The sequence below is a fragment of the Amaranthus tricolor genome, chromosome 12, assembly GCF_026212465.1.
Source record: "Amaranthus tricolor cultivar Red isolate AtriRed21 chromosome 12, ASM2621246v1, whole genome shotgun sequence".
Taxonomy (NCBI): domain Eukaryota; kingdom Viridiplantae; phylum Streptophyta; class Magnoliopsida; order Caryophyllales; family Amaranthaceae; genus Amaranthus; species Amaranthus tricolor.
In genome coordinates this window covers 10,845,807-10,864,362 of record NC_080058.1, presented here as the reverse complement: position 1 = coordinate 10,864,362, position 18,556 = coordinate 10,845,807, and the positions used below count along the sequence as shown (strand labels likewise).

At 31.1% G+C, this 18,556-nt stretch overlaps 2 protein-coding genes across 2 annotated transcripts; both read left to right on the top strand.

Moving 5' to 3' along the window:
• The first annotated feature begins 79 nt into the window (after nucleotides 1-79).
• On the top strand, nucleotides 80-11,292 carry LOC130796736 (uncharacterized). The gene is made up of 12 exons (XM_057659109.1): nucleotides 80-441; nucleotides 2,982-3,128; nucleotides 3,246-3,360; nucleotides 3,448-3,542; nucleotides 5,080-5,183; nucleotides 6,905-6,942; nucleotides 7,741-7,976; nucleotides 9,023-9,116; nucleotides 9,216-9,406; nucleotides 10,224-10,443; nucleotides 10,541-10,708; nucleotides 10,836-11,292. The coding sequence occupies exons 1-12, from the start codon at nucleotides 241-243 to the stop codon at nucleotides 10,988-10,990; spliced, it is 1,764 nt and encodes a 587-aa protein (XP_057515092.1). The 5' UTR covers nucleotides 80-240; the 3' UTR covers nucleotides 10,991-11,292.
• Nucleotides 11,293-11,927: 635 nt separating this feature from the next.
• Nucleotides 11,928-17,173, top strand: LOC130828555 (4,5-DOPA dioxygenase extradiol 1-like). The gene is made up of 4 exons (XM_057694523.1): nucleotides 11,928-12,175; nucleotides 12,943-13,043; nucleotides 15,362-15,369; nucleotides 16,215-17,173. The coding sequence occupies exons 1-4, from the start codon at nucleotides 11,928-11,930 to the stop codon at nucleotides 16,626-16,628; spliced, it is 771 nt and encodes a 256-aa protein (XP_057550506.1). The 3' UTR covers nucleotides 16,629-17,173.
• The last annotated feature ends 1,383 nt before the right edge of the window (nucleotides 17,174-18,556 follow it).

Below are 18,556 nucleotides of genomic sequence, written 5' to 3'. Positions count from 1 at the left end.
AATTGTTGATGAAGAAAAGCGGCGGATTAATGACCAAAACAAAAGCCTATAAATTAAAATTACGGGCTTAAGTACAAATATAATACTCCTTTTTTTTTTTGAGATGCAAATATAATAATACTCCTTAATTACAAATAACTCATATGCTATCACTCCCCACTACTAGGCCACTCCCCCAGAAATTCTGCTTTCCGTTTCGCATCATAGAATATTTCTTCGAATAACTTCATCAAACTAATAATGGCACCGCCGGCAATCGCTGATGGCGGTGGTGGAGGTGGCCAGCAGCCACAACAACGCCAAGGTTTCGGGCAATCCATCTCCGGAGTTATAAGGATGGCTGTTTTTTGGTATTTTGCATCCAAATTCTTCTTTTCCCCTAAAAAACCTGCTGAACCTTCTCTTCTTATGTCCAATCTCTTCCAGAAGGGCGAACCTTTGGTATGATTCTAACCTTTTCTTCTTTCTTTCTTTTTATCATTTCAATATACTGTTAATTTTTACTTGTTTCGATCTGGGATTAATTCTACTTGATTTAGATCGGTAATTTATGTTACTTTGATTGGTTTTTGTGATTTTTTTTTTTTTGATGTTCTTTGGGGTGTTTTGGCCTTTACTGATTGATTTTAGTACTAATAGATTTTGGTTTGAATTTGAATTTACGAAAAATGGTCAAGAACTATCTACAAAATTGATTTGATATAGGACGCTACCCAGAATAAATTTTGTCTTTCAAAAACTACCTACAAATAATTGGCTTTTTGTCCAAAACTAACTGAAATTAAGTTTTTTTTTTTTTTTTCAAAAATATCTAAAAAAATTCATTTTGTTTGTCAAACACTAAGTAGTAATTGGGGATTTTGGAAGATCGAAAATGAGGAGTAAATTCGGTGGGTAGAATAAAAGATTTGGTCTCTTTAGACGTTTTCTGATCTATGCGACTTGTATTTGTTCATATAAAGAAATTTGATTTATTAGGCAATCTTTGACAAAAGATATTTTTTCTAGGTAGTTTCTTGCAAAAAACCAATATTTGTAAGTAGTTTTTGACAAAAAGTAATTTTTTATAGATAGCTTTCAACAAGTTTTCGTACTGGGTGTTGCTTAATTTTATTTGTTGAGCTTTTTTACTATGAATTATTTAAATCTTGATGGATTTTGACTTGGGGAAAAAGGAATTTTGTTTGGGAGGAAAGGGATTTATTTGAGGTTTTAAGTGAGCTCACACAAGGGCAGTCTGAGCAGGGTCGGGTGAAAGGTCCCACAAAACCTGCATTTCTGCAAGAGGCTGCTTATGGGACTCGAACCTGTGACGTGTTAGTACACCTGAAATGTTGCACCAGGTTTGGGAGCATACATACAGTAATTTTAGCTTATAAAGCTTGCTAGTATTATAAGTGAATTCTAACTGGTGACGATGTGCAGTTTTCATTGGCAAATTTAGTGGGTTTTAGTCAATCAACCTAAGTTAAAGGTAGATGTTGCTGTTTGTAGGTTGTATGATATACTTTAGAAGCAACATTGGTTTTTTTGTGCTTGATTGATAGTTAACATTCATTTTTTGTATAAATTCCAGTTTCTAATTTTAGTTCCCTAAAGTTGCATGATTTATACTTGCAAGAAGCTTCAAATTAGTTATTGGCATAGTATCATGTTAATTAGCAAGTGACAACAAAAAACTGGAGATGACTTTTCCTTTTTTTTCTTACATAATTTTTTATAAGAATTTAGGAGGAAAAGGAAAAGAAGGAAATTGGAAGGGAAGAAAGGGAAAGGAATAAGAGAAAATAATAAGAAAGATTTTCCTTGTTTATTTAAGAAGGAAAGGAAGGGATATGAAGAGAAAAATCATTCTCCTTTAAAACTTTTTCACTTTTGGAGAGATTTTATCATTAACAAAATTAAGGGAGCTACTCCTTTCAAATCCCTCTCTTCTAAGCCTCTCCCTCTAGATTTGTGATTCAAACAAAGGAAATTAAACCTCTCCAAATTCCTTCTATCTAAACGAAGTGTAAAAGAAAGTGAGATCTCAACACTAGAGAATGGTGAATTAGCCCCAAGCTCTTTTATCATATCTGAACAATAACAATGTCAAAATCTTAATCTCAAAAGATTGGGGTCGACTACATGAATCAATATATCAGTTTTAAAAGTCACCCACATGAATTCTTCTTTTCCATTCATTTCGATTTTGTAACATCTCAATTTGTAAATTTAGATCTTTCATATCATTTTCCACTCTTTCCCTCCAAACCATCTTCGGTCTACCTCATCCTCTTTTTAAGTCTACAGAGCTTCACTTTCTGTCTTCCATACTAATTTGTTAATATCTCATCTTTGCAATTGCACATGTCCAAAACATCTTACAGTTCTTTTTTATCTTTTCCTTAATATTTGCAACTTCTAAACTCTTTCTTATATTTTCGTTTCAATTTTGATCCCTCAAGGTATGGCCATTCATGCATCAAAGCATTCACGTTTTTGCTACTTTCTTTTTTCTACTATGATAATTTCTAAAAGCCCAACGTATTGCTCTTTATAGCATTGATCTAATAGGTGTTCGATAAAACTTGCCCTTTGACTTTAGGGGTATACCTCAATCACATAATATCCTAATAGTTGCTCTTCATTTTGGCCACCCACGCTCTGTGGGTCACATCTTGTTGGATGTCTTCACGACTCTAGAATTTGGATTCAAGGTATTTGAAACATCCATTTGGAGTGATTTCTTTCGCTTCTATCTTTATAGCGCCTCTCGTTATCTCGTTCTCTCGTTTGTGCTACAGTTACACTTGTACTATATTAATATATTTTTTGTGAATACCCTCCTTTGTCATTTGCCCACCAAACTACACTCGGTACCTTATCATATGTTATTCCAAGTGAATAAAATCATGTGCAATTTTTTTCTGTAGCCCTATAGTTTTCCATTATATGTCATTTGCTTTGTTTTTGTTTAAATTTGATATTTGTGTTTTCAGGATATGTGGTTGTATCTATCTGAACATGAGAAGTTTAGAGATTTTGGGGATGAAAGAGCACTCATCTGGCATGAGACTAACATTCCTTATGCAGTTTGGAAACCAGAGAGTACTAGGTCTCTCTCCTTAAAATATCAACCTTCTGAGGTGATTAGCGCCAATTTGACATGTGAATGATTTTCATTCCTTTACTTGTAAAGCTTCAGTTGTTTAACACTTGTGTTTTTAATTTTGAACATTACCCGGTGTTAATCTTTACTTCAGGCTTTAAAGCACAATGGAACTCTTTACACTCATGTATTCTTTGCTCGATCTGGATATTCACCAGATCCAAATGATCCCGAGTACCAGCCTTTGGCCGCCTTTGGTAGAAGCAGATGTATGTTTTTTTGTTTTTATAAACTTGATAAAATGTGGTTTTTAGTTTATTGTACTTTGTTAAAAAATTATGGTATTTCACCTACAGCGATTGTGACATTTTTGCCCAAGTCTAAAAATGACAAAAAGAAATCTCTACTTGGAGGCACCAAAAGCACTTCTGAGGATAAAATGATGTCCAAGGTGAGTACACCTATCCTTTTTTTTATGTAGTGGCTATGAGTTGGTACGTATGTGTTTGTTTACATGACTCTTAATTCAAGTTTATTGAGTTTAGTGGTATATTTAACCACTCTTGTTTAGTACTCCAAACTTCACTTATTCAGCTAAAACAGCTAGAATAGGCATAAATACAAAGGGAAGTTTTAGGGATCTTTGAGCTTGCTCTTTGAAATTTTGTATTAGTCGACTCGAATCTTTTGGGATTAAGGCTCTGGCGTTATTGTTGTGTTGTGGGTTTGCTCTCTAATTAATAAACGTTCCTAACTGAAGAAATGAAGATTAAGATTGGTGTTTAAGAAGTTTTCAAGATTTTTCTTTGTTTGGCGTAATATATCTGTTTACTGTATGAACTTCCTAATCATTGTAACACTTCTGAAACTATTGCTAGTGTGCAGAGTTCCAATTATTCTAAAGAAATTGTGGTTGTTCAATTAGTTGGAAAAGAAATAAGATGTTTTAAGGGAATTGAAAATTGGGATGTTTTTGTTGAACATCAAAATTACAAGAATAATTTTCACAAGATGGCGAAGGTGCTTACGAAATTGTCTTTCCCTTGCAATCAAGTGGAATTTCATTTTAGAATTTTCAGTTCGTGTAATTAACTAGAAATGGTGGAGTATTTCCTGGGAATTGTAGTTTCTTGAGAACGATAGGGCATAATATCAAATGTCAGTAATGGTCATGTAATGACTTTTGTGGTCATATGGTTTTGCGGTTGGCTTGGCCTATATTTCAGCCACGATAAGCTCAAAAAACATTAAAATACAATCTCAATTTAGTGATGCGGGTGTTATTTTTCACTATGTTGGGAACTATAAATCTAATTAAATTAGTTCTATGTTAAATGTCTTTCTTAACTGTCCTATGTCAATTCTTTAGATATGCAATCCAGTTTCCTTTGCTCTTCCATTGCAAAGAGCCACTTCACCATTGTGTATAGGAAAGAATCTTTTCATCCGACTTTCCATTTGATTTTTATGAGAGATCAGATAAAAAATTATAGTAAGGGGGTGCTCGGCAATGGGGAATGTGAATTCTTTTAATTGGGATTTGAGACTTTGGAGCTTAAAAGGTCTCATCACTTGTTTTGTTTGTTATGTTAGACATTTTATTAAAACTTTGAGGGTAAAGTCTCAGCCTCCAATATCTCCTCCCTATGGACATTTTTCTTAGGGACTTTGATCAAAGTTTAGTCCTTTCCTTATTCGGTTATTCCCCTTCCTTGTAAACAACCAAGGACTTGGGAATTTTTTTATATAAATTCTCATCCTTTACCCCAAGTCCTTTTGAACACACACCCCTAATGTGATGTTTAATACTTATGGGCTTATGGCCTCAATTCTTGTTATGGAATTGTTTGAGAGGTTCTTGCAATTTTCAATATTGAATTTTAGATTAGCACTTAGACCTTTTTTTTTCTAAAATGCTAATTGCCACTTGATATTATTCGAAAACACCTGAATAAGAATATAAAGCAAATGATATGTTATGCTATCAGGTGGAAGAGGCTTCACAAGAAGAAGTTAAGGATGAAGGCCCCCCTGAATGGATTTCTTATTGGAAACCCAATGTGACAATCAATTTGGTAGATGATTTTACGAGGTGAGTAGAGTTTGACTTAACCTTCATGAAGTAATGATGTTGAAGTTTTTTTTTGCAAGGGACTTTTAATGTTTGTTATAGCATATGAAGTTTGGTCTACCACTCAGTTGTTTGAAACAAAGACATTGAAACAATTATGATTTTTGAAAAAAGATCTTTGCATGCTCTTTGTTCTTTGTTACTTAATTTTATAATCTTGAATTTATTATCTCTAGTCTACTACTGTCCTATGTTATATGCTTAAGTCATGCTCTAGATAACTTCATCTTCAAAATCTGGGTTCATGAAATTAACATTTGTTAAATCCTTTTACAAATAATTGTTGATAACTTAAACCAACCTTCGTCATGTATTCTTCTTTGAATTAACCAAGTATGTGCTTGGGTCTATGAGTTTTTTTTATGGTATTCTTTCCATAACTTAGTAAATAGTTTCCATCAGTGGCAGAATTAGGGAAAATAACTAGTGATGTTAAAACCCTCTCTCTTTCCCTGCCCCCTACGTCACCCAAAACCACCACCTCTTCCCCTCCCCCTCTCCAGTTCTTCCCCTCCCCCTTCCCCAATAAAATCCATTTCCATATTCACAAATTCTCATATGAGACGGTCTCATGGTGAGACTATTTTAATTGGGTTGGTCCGATTTAAATTTATTTTTTGATGAGTTTTTATAGTCTTAAAGTTATTACTTATAGCCTGAAAGTGATCACTTAGAGAAATGGGCTTACTTGTATGAACTCGTTTCATGGTGAGACAGTCTCATATAAGATCGATTGTTTCATATTATAATCATATTAGTTAGTCATAATCTAACACTATAAAATTTAAAAAGAAAATAATAAAAAGCTTACTTGTATGAACTCGTCTCATGGTGAGACAGTCTCATATAAGACCGATTGTTCCATATTATAAGCATATTAGTTAGTCATAATCTAACACTATAAAATTTAAAAAGAAAATAATAAAAAAACCTTAAGAGTATATTGAGCACAAAGCCACAACAAAACAACTAAAAGAAAGCAAAGAATATATTAAGAAAGATGTCTCATAGTGGTTCAAAAAGGCACTTTAGTTGCTTCAATTCAAAAATAAAAAGTTATCATTAAATTGTATTAAGGGTAAACAAAACTCCTTTTTTTTCTGTGGAAGTTGATGTTTTTAAAGTTCAATTTATGAGTTCCGGAATACTGAATGATTCCAATGTACTAATCTATCTATAACTATTACTAAAACAAAGACAATATCATCTCCCAAAAGTGCATATTTGTTTTATTCTAATGAAATAAGTTCCCTCCAAAATCTAATGATGATGCCATCATCATTATTATCTTTTTTACTAAATTTGACTAAACTATTATTCAATACTACACTATTATCCATTATCTATTTTGATTTTTTTACTTAGAAACAACATTTAATAATTTTAAATAATCAAATTAAAACTATATTTTTAATCATTTGGTATGAAAATTTTCACATGAACTACATTTTAGCAAGTAACAGTTAGATGAAAAATACAATACTATGCATACATCTTTGTAAAGTGAACGAGAATTTAACTAAAATGTACAATCTTTTTATTGAACTTGTTCTTAACTCATACTTACTATTAAAATAAATAGTCGCGCATAGCTCGGCTACCGTCTTCCCTTTCCTCTTTTCTTACAGTCTGTTACGCTTATTAATGCTTATTAGTTCTAACTTTTTCTCTTGTTTTGACAGTTATTCTGCTAATGCTGTTCCTCCAAACATTGCTCCTCGTATCCTTTGATATTCAATTTTCTTATATTATTTTGATAAATTTCCATGCTCTTGATATGTGTTATTCTAACTAGTTTAGACTCAAGTTTTATTCCCTCCCTCCAAATTTTCCCATTGCACTTCTCCATATGGGAGCTTTAGGAAAAGTTGGGGGCCAACATTTAGGCATTAAGACGAACAATTAGCATTTTGAAGAATTCATGTAAAGAATTGGAACACAGAATTGAGACCCCTTCTAATTTATAGAAAAAGCTATTTTTGGAAGAAACCACTATCAATATATCACATCAATTAGTGAATTATTTTTTAGCAGCTTATTTTTCCTTTGTTGTTTCTCTTTTTTTCTTTGTGTATACCTTTCTATGCGGTGATGAGTACTACCTGGAATTGTCAACATTTGCTCATATGAAGAGTCAAATAATCGATTTTTTTAATGTACAAAAATATTCTATAGTAATTTGAGATTTGGAACATAAAGTTTTATGCATAGACATGCTTGATTTTTTCCTCATTTGCGTAGTATGTGTTTGCTTTTGAGTTTGGTCGTATGTATTGAGTTCTATCGCATGTATAAAACATTATGTTTTGTTTTGATATTTTAAAAGGTTCTCTTTCTCGAAACACTGTTTAGGCTTTGTAGTGACTACTATACCCAGGTTATGTAATTGTGATTTATTGGTGCACTATGTGAGTCATATCACAAATGTGATTTGGAGCTTGAATTTGGGAAAATATAGAAAGTAGTTTATATGTGGTCAATTGGTCATGATTGAAGTTCCTTTAACTCAGCGGCACAGATCTAAATGTTGAACCCAAAACTGGAAACTATTTCCCAACAATATACTTCAATGAGTTTTGGCTACTAAAAGATAAGTTGATACCAATAAATGAGACTGTTACTGAATTGCCATTGAATCTGGAAGTGGGTCCTATAAGCATGACCAAGTGGCAGCTATTCTTGCAAATTGATGAATCTTTTCAGATTCATCGCACTTATGGAAGTATGCTAGAAGGCGAGGCTGATGAGCTTAAGGTATGTTTATTGTCAACCTTTTGCTGACTTTAAATATCCTTGTCTGAGAAATTTGTAGGGTAAGTACTAACTAGTGCATTATCAATATGGATGGAGCATGCAACCATAGTGTCATTTAAATTTATTTGGTTGTAAGAAGTTATGGATATCATGTATGATTAATGGATACATATCTTGCAATCACTTCATGAAACTTCACACACCGTTGATTTATGAAGAATAACTTTACCCCTTGATTAAGGAAGAACATCAGTTAGGATCTGGGTAGGTAAAAATGTTGATGTGCAAAGTAGATTTACTTTTACAACTTGTTGACATAGTTTTGATGTGAAGCAAATGCTCGAGCTACTGAATTCGTGCCCTTCTTTAAAGGGGCTGGGAACATGGTGTAACTTCATCATTTTTTACTTATGGAATACTTTTCCTTTTTTATTTTCTTTATGTTGGGTGCTCCCCTGGTTGTGTCCATTCTCGATGGGTCATGGGGCTAAAAGTTTAATTTATTTGGTTTTAGGTTATGATGGGAAATATAAAATGACTCATTAAATCATGTGCATGTTTTATTATATGAAGTTACACATAATGCTTGGTAATAAAGGTCAATTGGAAACAACCTCTTTGTTTTTATAAGAGTAAGGTTGTATACGTCCAACCCACATATTATTACCTTCCCATGGTAATTGTAATTGTACATGGGAAGCCTCATCCTGATGCCCATGGTAATGAAGCTTCATCTCCAAAACATGTGTTTTTCTTCATTAGTTGTCACTCCCACATATCATTACCTTCCAAGTAATAATCGATGGAATTCTGAAGGATAAGATATGTTAAGAGTTGGGAAAGCATATTGTGAATGATGACATGTATGTTTTCCTTGTAAAATTGCACTATACATGGGTTCTTATTACCAAATATTATAAGGCTACCAAACAAGCCCTCAAAGTGATTCTTCATCTTTAGATAATCTTTGCAGAGGGTGTTCTTGGCCTGTTACTTCGGCTGTTTTTGGTATTGTGTCTTATCACTGTGTATGTGTTTCTTCGCAGAGGGTATTCTTGGAGGGGAATCCATACCTTCTTGGAATCACAATGGTTGTCTCACTTTTTCACTCCCTGTTTGACTTTTTGGCCTTCAAGAATGGTGAGTAGAAATTTTCTAGTGTTGGTTGGAAAATTTTCATTTTTTATCTCCGGTACGGCAATTTGGGCCTATAAGCTAATTTTTGATATGACATGTCAGATATCCAATTCTGGAACAAGAACAAGTCAATGGAGGGACTATCAGCCAAGTCTGTTGTCGTCAGCTTTATTTCTCAGCTGATTGTTTTCCTATACCTCCTGGATAATGATACTTCATGGATGATTCTTGTGAGTTCTGGAATTGGTTGCTGCATCGAGTTTTGGAAGATAGGGAAAGCGATGCACATAGAGGTATGGTTTATGGTTTCAATTTCATGATTGCCTTTGTGTTTGTTGGTGAAGTATTCCCTTGTTTAAACGTAATTTTATAATTTAAAACTACATAGGTAAAACTCTAGAAATATGCTGGAAAACTTAATATAAATTATAAACTTAAAAACAAATATACTCGTCGGATTTGATGAGTATTTGTATACTTGACCATCTTGATTGAAAACTACTATCTGCAGCTTTTTTCTGGGTCTTTATAATTCATGCCTTGATGATGGCCACATAACCGTTGAAAGTTGATACTACGGCGCAAAATACCGCTAAAACTAGAATTTCCACTTGTACCCAAGTGTGCATTATAAATGTTTTACATGTTCAAAGTTTAAATACTGTTTAGAGTTGTGGAAACTCACCTTATCGAGCATTGATGTATGTATAAAATTACTTGCGTGTTTGGCTTTCTTGTCCCTGTTCTTCACTTTTTTTGGGTTATTTTTGAGGAACCTTTTGATGTGGGCTATGGTGGCTTTGTGAGACATTAAAGTTTTCTCCAAAAGATAATTTTCCTAGGTCAAATAATAAGTAGATTTACTTGCGCTTGCAGTAATGATTGTGTTATGTAAATCATATATCCTTCTATGTAATACAAAAGCTTCTCGTGGCATATTAATCTTCTCCACAAACAGGTCCATGCCTCCAAATATAACTGGGAAAAATTCATTTGTATAGAACTTAATGAGAAATTACAGTTCTAACATGATCGATGTTGAATTTAGTTTTGGAACGAATCAGAATAATTACTAATCAACTTGGTTTCTATCTCAATGTCTCCTTTCAGGTGGATAGATCTGGCAGATTTCCTGTTTTAAGGTTTAAAGATCGGGATTCTTATAAAATGAACAAGACAAAGGAGTATGATGATTTAGCTATGAAATACCTATCATATGTTCTCTTCTTCCTTGTTGCATGCGCGTCTATTTACTCCTTGAAGTATGAACGCCACAAGAGTTGGTACTCATGGATTCTTTCTTCATTGACACAGTGTGTATATATGTTTGGTAAGTGTACTCTTGTTCATGAGGCTCTGCCGGTGTTTATTGTTGTTCTCTTTTGGGTCATATAACTCCTTTTCATCCCTTTCCGTCTCCTTTGTAGGGTTCATAATGATGTGCCCCCAATTGTTCATAAACTACAAGCTGAAGTCTGTGGCGCACTTACCCTGGCGGCAAATGACATACAAGTTCTTGAACACCATTATTGACGATCTATTTGCCTTTGTTATCAAGATGCCCACGCTTCATCGGTTGTCAGTTTTCCGTGATGGTAAGAATACCTAATACTCTTGAACATCGAGCTAGATACTTAAGTTTGTCATTGATATGATTTTAGGAGTACATAATTGTTTTGTTTCTACGGTTAATAATCTAACTTGGCCATGTTGTTTCGACAGACATCATATTTCTGATATACCTATATCAAAGATGGGTCTACCCAGTTGATAAAAAGCGGGTGAATGAATTTGGTTTCGGTGGTGAGGACGAAGGCGATTCTTCGGAGACTATTGAAGCAACCAAGGAGTCGGAGGAGGAGAAGAAAACGAACTGATCTCAGTTTTAGGAATCTGGACAAACATCCTGTTCTTTCTATTAAGTAAACTGTAAAGTGGCAGTTAGCTTGAATTATCCGCACTTGACTTTGTTTTTTAATTATTTTCCCTTAATTTTTGGCTAATTTTTACTTTGTTATTTATTTCCAGTTATATTTTATACTTCAACTGCTAGAATAAACAAAAGAATAGAACTCTCTCCAACCTTAGAACATAGAAGGGAATGCACTGCTTTTGCTTGTAGTGACATCTATCAGCTTTTGACACGAAAGAATTAAAATTTTGATTTATTATTCAGTTATTTCTTTTTTATATTAAGAATTTTGAATGTCCTCACGACTTTCTTATATGCCACTCACATTTTTTTTTTTTTTTTTTTTATGTTTAATACTGTCTACTCAATTATTCCCACATTGTCTCTCAATAAATGGTTGGAGTAACCAAGTTAAGTGAGGAGCCAATCTAATTGGGCAGCTGATTGAGCAACTGTTGATTGTTTGGGGGATTGCCATTATATAAGATTTTTCACCAAGATACACATTATATGCAACTGCTGAAACATAATAATCAAAAAGGTACGAAGATGAAAGGGTGAGGAACTGTGAAGTAGAAGATCAATATATTACAAATGTGTTACAAGATGAAATCTACACTATTTGTAATTCTTTGTTTATGGTTCCGAACTCTTCTACCTTGAATCACCAAAGTAACAACAAAGATATAGTTGCAACAATCAACGAAGATACACTTTTTTATTGTAATATTTCTCAATAACAATATTCTTGTACAAAGGAAATTGTAATAGTAAAGATATGTGTTGTAATGAATTAATGATTTTGATGATATTGAGAGTTAATCACTCTTTCAATATTATCTTATGTAAGGAAAAATAAGAATGAGAGTATTCGTAAAGAAGAAAATCAGAAATGATATTGAATGGGACGGTGGCATACTCCCTCTATTTATAAAGTGAAGTATCAATCAACACCTCATTTTGCAACAAATATGTTTCACCAAGCAAACCTTATGAATCAAAATGATGATTCACCAAGCAAAACAATCACAATTAATTTTCCACTGGTATTGAGTTGTCGTCCAAAACGCAGACTCGACGTTCTCTATAAAGTTGACTTCGGCTTTATGTTCTATCTCAATTTGAGACTCCAGAACCAAGGCGACGACTCGTTTTTTTCTTCTGTATTGTGTTTTTGCGTTTGTCTTTGAGGCATTTAATTGGATATATAATATATTATATAAAAGTCCTACTATACTTAGCATTTAGTATATACAAATTTAGGCGTATATATTCTAAATGTTTAACAATAGTGCCTTTGAAATAGTACATGAGCCGTTTCAGATATCATGTCAATAAACAGTGGTGGACAAGGGGCAGATGTAATTGGTAGTTTAGGTAGGCAAGTAACTACACTTCAAATATGATAAAAATCTAATAGTATTGATTTTGCTTTTATTGTACATTTGTTGAAATTAGTGTTGGGAATCACTAATGCACTAAGTCTATTTTTGTAAAGACGTGATCAAAATATTATAAATGCCATGGCATTACTTTACACTTATAACACACAATTACAGAAGAGTAGAGAAAAAAGTTAAAATTATAAGTGGTTACTTTAAAGTTATAAGTAATCACTTTAAAACAATGTGTATATTAATTAGACCATCCGAATAGAAATATATAATATCATCATAAGACAATATCACTCGAAAAATAAAAATAATCTCACCGTAAGACGCTTTCATTTGAGAATTTGTAATTTACAACCAGATTTTATATATAATCATCCAACTCACACATGTGCAAACAAGCATACTTAACAAATTTTTGAATCTTAAAAGTCACGAAATTAGTATAATAAATTTATGATTTCTGAAGATTAGAATTAGAACGATGTTGTGTTAATTAGCAGTAATTAGCAAGAAAAATAGGTAGTGAAGAAGAAGAAGAAGAAAAAATCAAAGAAACGTTCTTCATCTCCCATGGAAGCCCAAGATTGACAGAAGACAAATCACATCCACTCAATAAATTTCTGGGTTTCATTTTGAGCTAATATCTTTTCCTTACTCTATGCATGCCTTTTTTTATAATTTTAAAAATAAATAGATAGGTTGTACTCCCTTCAATTCTTTTAAGCTGTTCCATTTAGTTTTTTGACACTATGTATCGATCATTTTAAATTTATATTTTATATTTAATCTAGTCAAATGAGATTTTATTTGATTCATTTTAATGTAAATTTTATTAATATCAAATTTTTATAATTTTTACTTATGCACAATTAAGGATATTTAGAATTGATTTAGTGTATTGGGTAGTGCCAAAATTAAATAGGACAACTTAAAAGAATCGGAGGGAGGGAGTATATTATGTTTAAATCATAGAATCCATTTTATTTTGTTTCATTTATTATAAAGTTAATAAATTTAATTTTAGTTGTGATTCATGAAAACTAAAGTTTGATTTGATAAATTCTATTAAATGAATCAATTAGTTAATTAGTTTATGAATTTTCTTTGAAACTTGAACACGAAACGCATTCAAATCATTGCAAGAAATTGTGGTATTTGACCTCAATGCTTGCCTGCCTTTCCTTTATCTTCAACATCTGCAACATGCAAGAGTATGTTCTCTAACTTAAGTTTTACTTGAGCACTTGACTTCCACTCTCATATTTTTACTAATTTTTTAAATATAGTCTTTTTTTATTTAATAATATGATGTACATTCATTTTTTAAGTACTAGTAGTATAATATTCTATCATGTTAAATTTGCTAAATTCACTATGTTAAGACTTTTTTTAAAAAAAATTTTGTTAGTGTTAAAAGAATCAACTTAACCAATAGTTTAAATCGATGGTAAAGGTTTTAAAATATACTTTAACATGTCCACTTATTATATGCGAAGCCACATTGGGGGCCGGCAGAGGCCCAACCCTCCTTATCAAAAATGCAATCCTTTGTAATTTTGACTTTGGTCCTGTTACTAATATATTATATAATTTAAAGAATGCATATTATTACAAAAATTATTATAGGTCAATAGTTGGGATAACATATTTGTAATTATTTTTTAGTAGACTAATAAATTTAATTTATACTATAATGTCAAAAACATTTAGTTTTTCAAAAGGGTTAATTATAGGGAAGCTTCAACCCTATTTGTTAAATATAATTTTTCCTTTGATTCAAGTTCGTTTCAGTCTATTTGATTTTAAAATTTTCATAATTTAACTAGTTCTTATATATTATATAATTTGCTAGTATATAGACAATTTTGGCCCGCCTAACTCAAAATACTAACTTCGCCCGTGCCCCTCATACTAGTGTCCTTTAGACCGAAAGTGTATAGTGTATGCAATACAAAACCTCCTCATATCTAGCGCTGATTACTTCCATTTAAATAAGGGCATTATTATTTGTCGCCACCCTTTTCATTTTATCGCCACCCCCTCTCCTAATGAAATTACGAATTTGCCCCTGATTTTTAAAAATTTACAAATTTGCCATTGAGTTAATAAATTTTCATTTTCATTTTTTTTAATTTTTTTTAATTATTTTTATTTATATTATTATTGTTATTATTATTATCATAGTTATTATTATTATTATTATTATTACGGTTATTATTATTATTATTATTATTATTATTACGGTTATTATTATTATTATTACGGTTATTATTATTATTATAACGGTTATTATTATTACGGTTATTAATAATAATAATAATAATAATAATAATAACATTAATAATAAAAATAATAATAATAAAAAAAAAAAAAAATATCAATCGCACAAAACGTGCGACTGACAGTCGCACAAAGCAGTCGCACGTTTTGTGCGACTGATATTTTTTTTTTTTTTATTATTATTAATTTTATTATTATTATTATTACGGTTATTATTATTATTATTATTATTATTATTATTAAATTATTATTTTTGTTTTAATTATTATTATTATAATTGATGTAAGAAAGAAAGCATAAAAATTGACAAACACAAAACAAACACAATTTACGTGGTTCACCGACAATGTGTCGACTAAGTCCACATGCAGAGGAGAGAAAACTTTTATTACTAGAAGAAACCCAAAATACAAATATTAGCTAGATTATAGAAAATAAGAGTTTATAAATTACCCCAATACATAAAACCTTAGCCAAAATAGATTTTTTTGGGATGATGCAAAACTAATGCCCAAAACTCCTTTTATAAGGAGAAGAATAACAAGCCTTTGTTATTCTTCCGATGTGGGATAATGATAAACATTAATCTTCCAATGTGGGATAATGAAAAACATTAATCTTCCAATGTGGGATAATGACAAACATCAATCTTCCAATGTAAGGTTATGTCGTGAATCCCACATTGGAAGATTGATGTTTGTCATTATCCCACATTGAAATATTAATGTTTTTTATTATCCCACATTGGAAGATTAATGTTTATCATTATCCCACATCGGAAGAATAACAAAGGCTTGTTATTCTTCTCCTTATAAAAGAAGTCTTGGGCATTAGTTTGCATCATCCCAAAAAAATTTGTTTTGGCTAAGGTTTTCTGTATTGGAGTAATTTATAAACTCTTAATTTCTATAATCTAGCCAATATTTATATTTTGGGTTTCCTCTAATAATAAAATTTTACGCTTTCTTTTTTTCATCAATTATAACAATAATAATTAAAACAAAAATAATAATTTAATAATAATAATAATAACAACCACAATAATAATAATAATAATAATAATAATAATAATAATAAAAAAATACAAGTCGCACAAAACGTGCGACTGTCAGTCGCATGTTTTGTGCGACTGGTTTGTGCGACTGTCAGTCGCACGTTTTGTGCGACTGGTATTTTTTTTTTTTAATTTTTTTTATTATTATTATTTTTATTATTAATTTTATTATTATTATTATTATTATTATTATTATTATTATTAATAACCGTAATAATAATAACCGTTATAATAATAATAATAATCGTAATAATAATAATAATAATAATAATAATAATAATATAAATAAGAATAATTAAAAAAAATTAAAAAAAAAAATGAAAATGAAAAGTTATTAACTCAATGGCAAATTTGTAAATTTTTAAAGATCAGGGGCAAATTCGTAATTTTATTAGGAGGGGAGGTGGCGATAAAATGAAAAGGGTGGCGACAAATAAGAATCGGGTTTAAATAATGGGCAGTTGAAGTACCCAGCTCCAGGGAGTCCAGATCTGGCAAAGAGAGTAAAAGAAGTGTCAGTGAAAGCAGGGTTCACATGTGTGCACATTGACGAAGAACGTGGGCTTGATCATGCAACATGGGTACCTTTAATGCTCATGTATCCTGAAGCAGACATCCCTGTTTGTCAACTCTCCATTCAACCACACTTGGATGGAACTCATCATTTTAACCTGGGACGAGCCTTGGCTCCTCTTCAAGATGAAGGCGTACTCATTCTTGGTGCGGGAAGTGCAACACACCCTTTATGGGATACCCCTCAATTTAATCACGGTGTTGCTCCTTGGGCTGCTCAGTTTGATTCTTGGCTTCAAACAACTCTCCTTAATGGAAGGTATTTTCTCTTTTTTTACTTTTTACTTTGTTCATTTAACTAAAAAAAAAAAGTTTGGTGACAAATATAAAGCTTTTGTCTCTGAGTCTGGTGAGAAAACTAGCGACTTTTAGTAATCACGAGTTCAAATCCCATCAACCCATCATTATTTCAAGTATAATATTTACGGTTATATAATATAAGGACACATTTTGCATCTACACTTCCAGTTTCACTTCAAATAATTATTGATATGACGACTCTTGTTTTGATGGCAACCAAGTTGGGACTCCCCATTTTTCCCAAGAGTTTTGAATGCAACAAGGGCTTCTAGTCCCTATCTGGTCGCCAACTCTGGTTTCCTAACTATCATGGCTCATGCAACTTCTTTTTTAATCGCTAACCTTATTTTTTCTGTAGTGTTTTGCCAGAAAAATTCCTTGTGTTAAAATTGTGATAGAATATATAACATTTGAAATTTTTGAATTACGAAGAATTAATTCCTTGTGTTAGTTGACGTTAAGTGTTATTGTATGACCATTTTATGTGTTTAAACTTTAAACTATAAAGCGTTTAAATACATGGGATGTAGTTGTTGAGTAATATTGTGTAACCTTCCTACTTAACATTGGTTGCTACTTAATAATTTTTAATGAGAATAATAATTCCTCATTTAATTATGAATGAAAAGTTTTTTTTTTAAATGAACCAAATAATTTATTGATAAAAATGTCATATAACATCTATAATAATAGAATCGATTAATTATTTATGAAAAGTTATGTTAAAGCAAGTGAATAATGATATGACATTTTTATTAAAACGGCTTTATTCTTAAAATCTGACAAATTTTACTAAATGATAACTAAATTATTTTTTTTGAAAAAAAAAAATTAAAACTCTCTTTCGCATTATACAGATTAATCATACAACTATAAATTGACAAGTGTCAATGTTTGACTCTAACATGTTATTGACTGAAAATTGCACACATGACAAGTGCTGAATTTAAAAAGAATATTTATAAAACAGGAAATGTTTTAAAAAGAAAAAGTAATATCTTTGATTGCACAAACTAGAAGAAGTCTATACATGGCAAAAAATTACTATTTATTGCCTTTGTATTTCATATCAATTTTAAAATGTTTGAATTCGAATACTTCACTTGTTTACCAAAGATTGTAATTTTTAAAATAATTTTAACAATTATAATAGAACTTAATTTTGCATATAATTGGTAAAAATTAAAATTAAATAAAGATATTATGATTCGATAACAATCTTTCTTAAAATTTATATTTATATTTATATTTTCATACCAATAAAACCCGTGCATAACTCAAAATCTATACTATTAGAATATAATAAGAGAGTTGAAAATTTTCAAATGCGAGCTTATTAATGTTGGAAATATAAGCCTATTTAAGGTCTTTTCAAAATCTTCTTATGACTACAATCATCAACACATATTAATAATAATAATATGTATAACATTTGTATCTGAGAAATGTGTTTAGAGTTGTGTTTAGAATGTTTTTTAATAAGGAAATATATGGAGTGACACGAACTTGTCGTTGTATTAAGAAAGTTATTTTCCGACTATTCTAAGTGTAAATAGAGAGGACTTACCCAAGGTTAACACACCTATTAAAAGCAATGTACACTCACTAATTGAGGTGTGGAGCAAATAACACTCTTGCACAAATAACACTCTTGTGCAAACATCATCTATTTATAGGGATTTCCGAACAACTCTTTCAACCTTCATAAAGCATGGTCAAAAAATATAAAGTTATGTTAATAAGATTAATTCACACAACGAATGAAAAAAGAGTTGGAAAAATTAAATAACTCTTGCATGAATGAAAAAAGGTTGTTGGAAAAGGCTTTAAATGACCATTTATCCAACAATTAGAATACTGACAAATGGAATAACTTTAGAAAATAATATTAATTTAAATAATAAAACTTTTATAGTGATTAGTATTACAT

Coding starts and splice junctions, on each gene's coding strand:
- LOC130796736 (XM_057659109.1), top strand. CDS start 241: ATGGCACCGCCGGCAATCGCTGATGGCGGTGGTGGAGGTGGCCAGCAG. Junction 7,977..9,022: donor GCGAGGCTGATGAGCTTAAG/GTATGTTTATTG, acceptor GTTTCTTCGCAG/AGGGTATTCTTGGAGGGGAA. Junction 10,709..10,835: donor GTTGTCAGTTTTCCGTGATG/GTAAGAATACCT, acceptor TTGTTTCGACAG/ACATCATATTTCTGATATAC.
- LOC130828555 (XM_057694523.1), top strand. CDS start 11,928: ATGGGACGGTGGCATACTCCCTCTATTTATAAAGTGAAGTATCAATCA. Junction 12,176..12,942: donor CAGAACCAAGGCGACGACTC/GTTTTTTTCTTC, acceptor AAAAATAGGTAG/TGAAGAAGAAGAAGAAGAAA.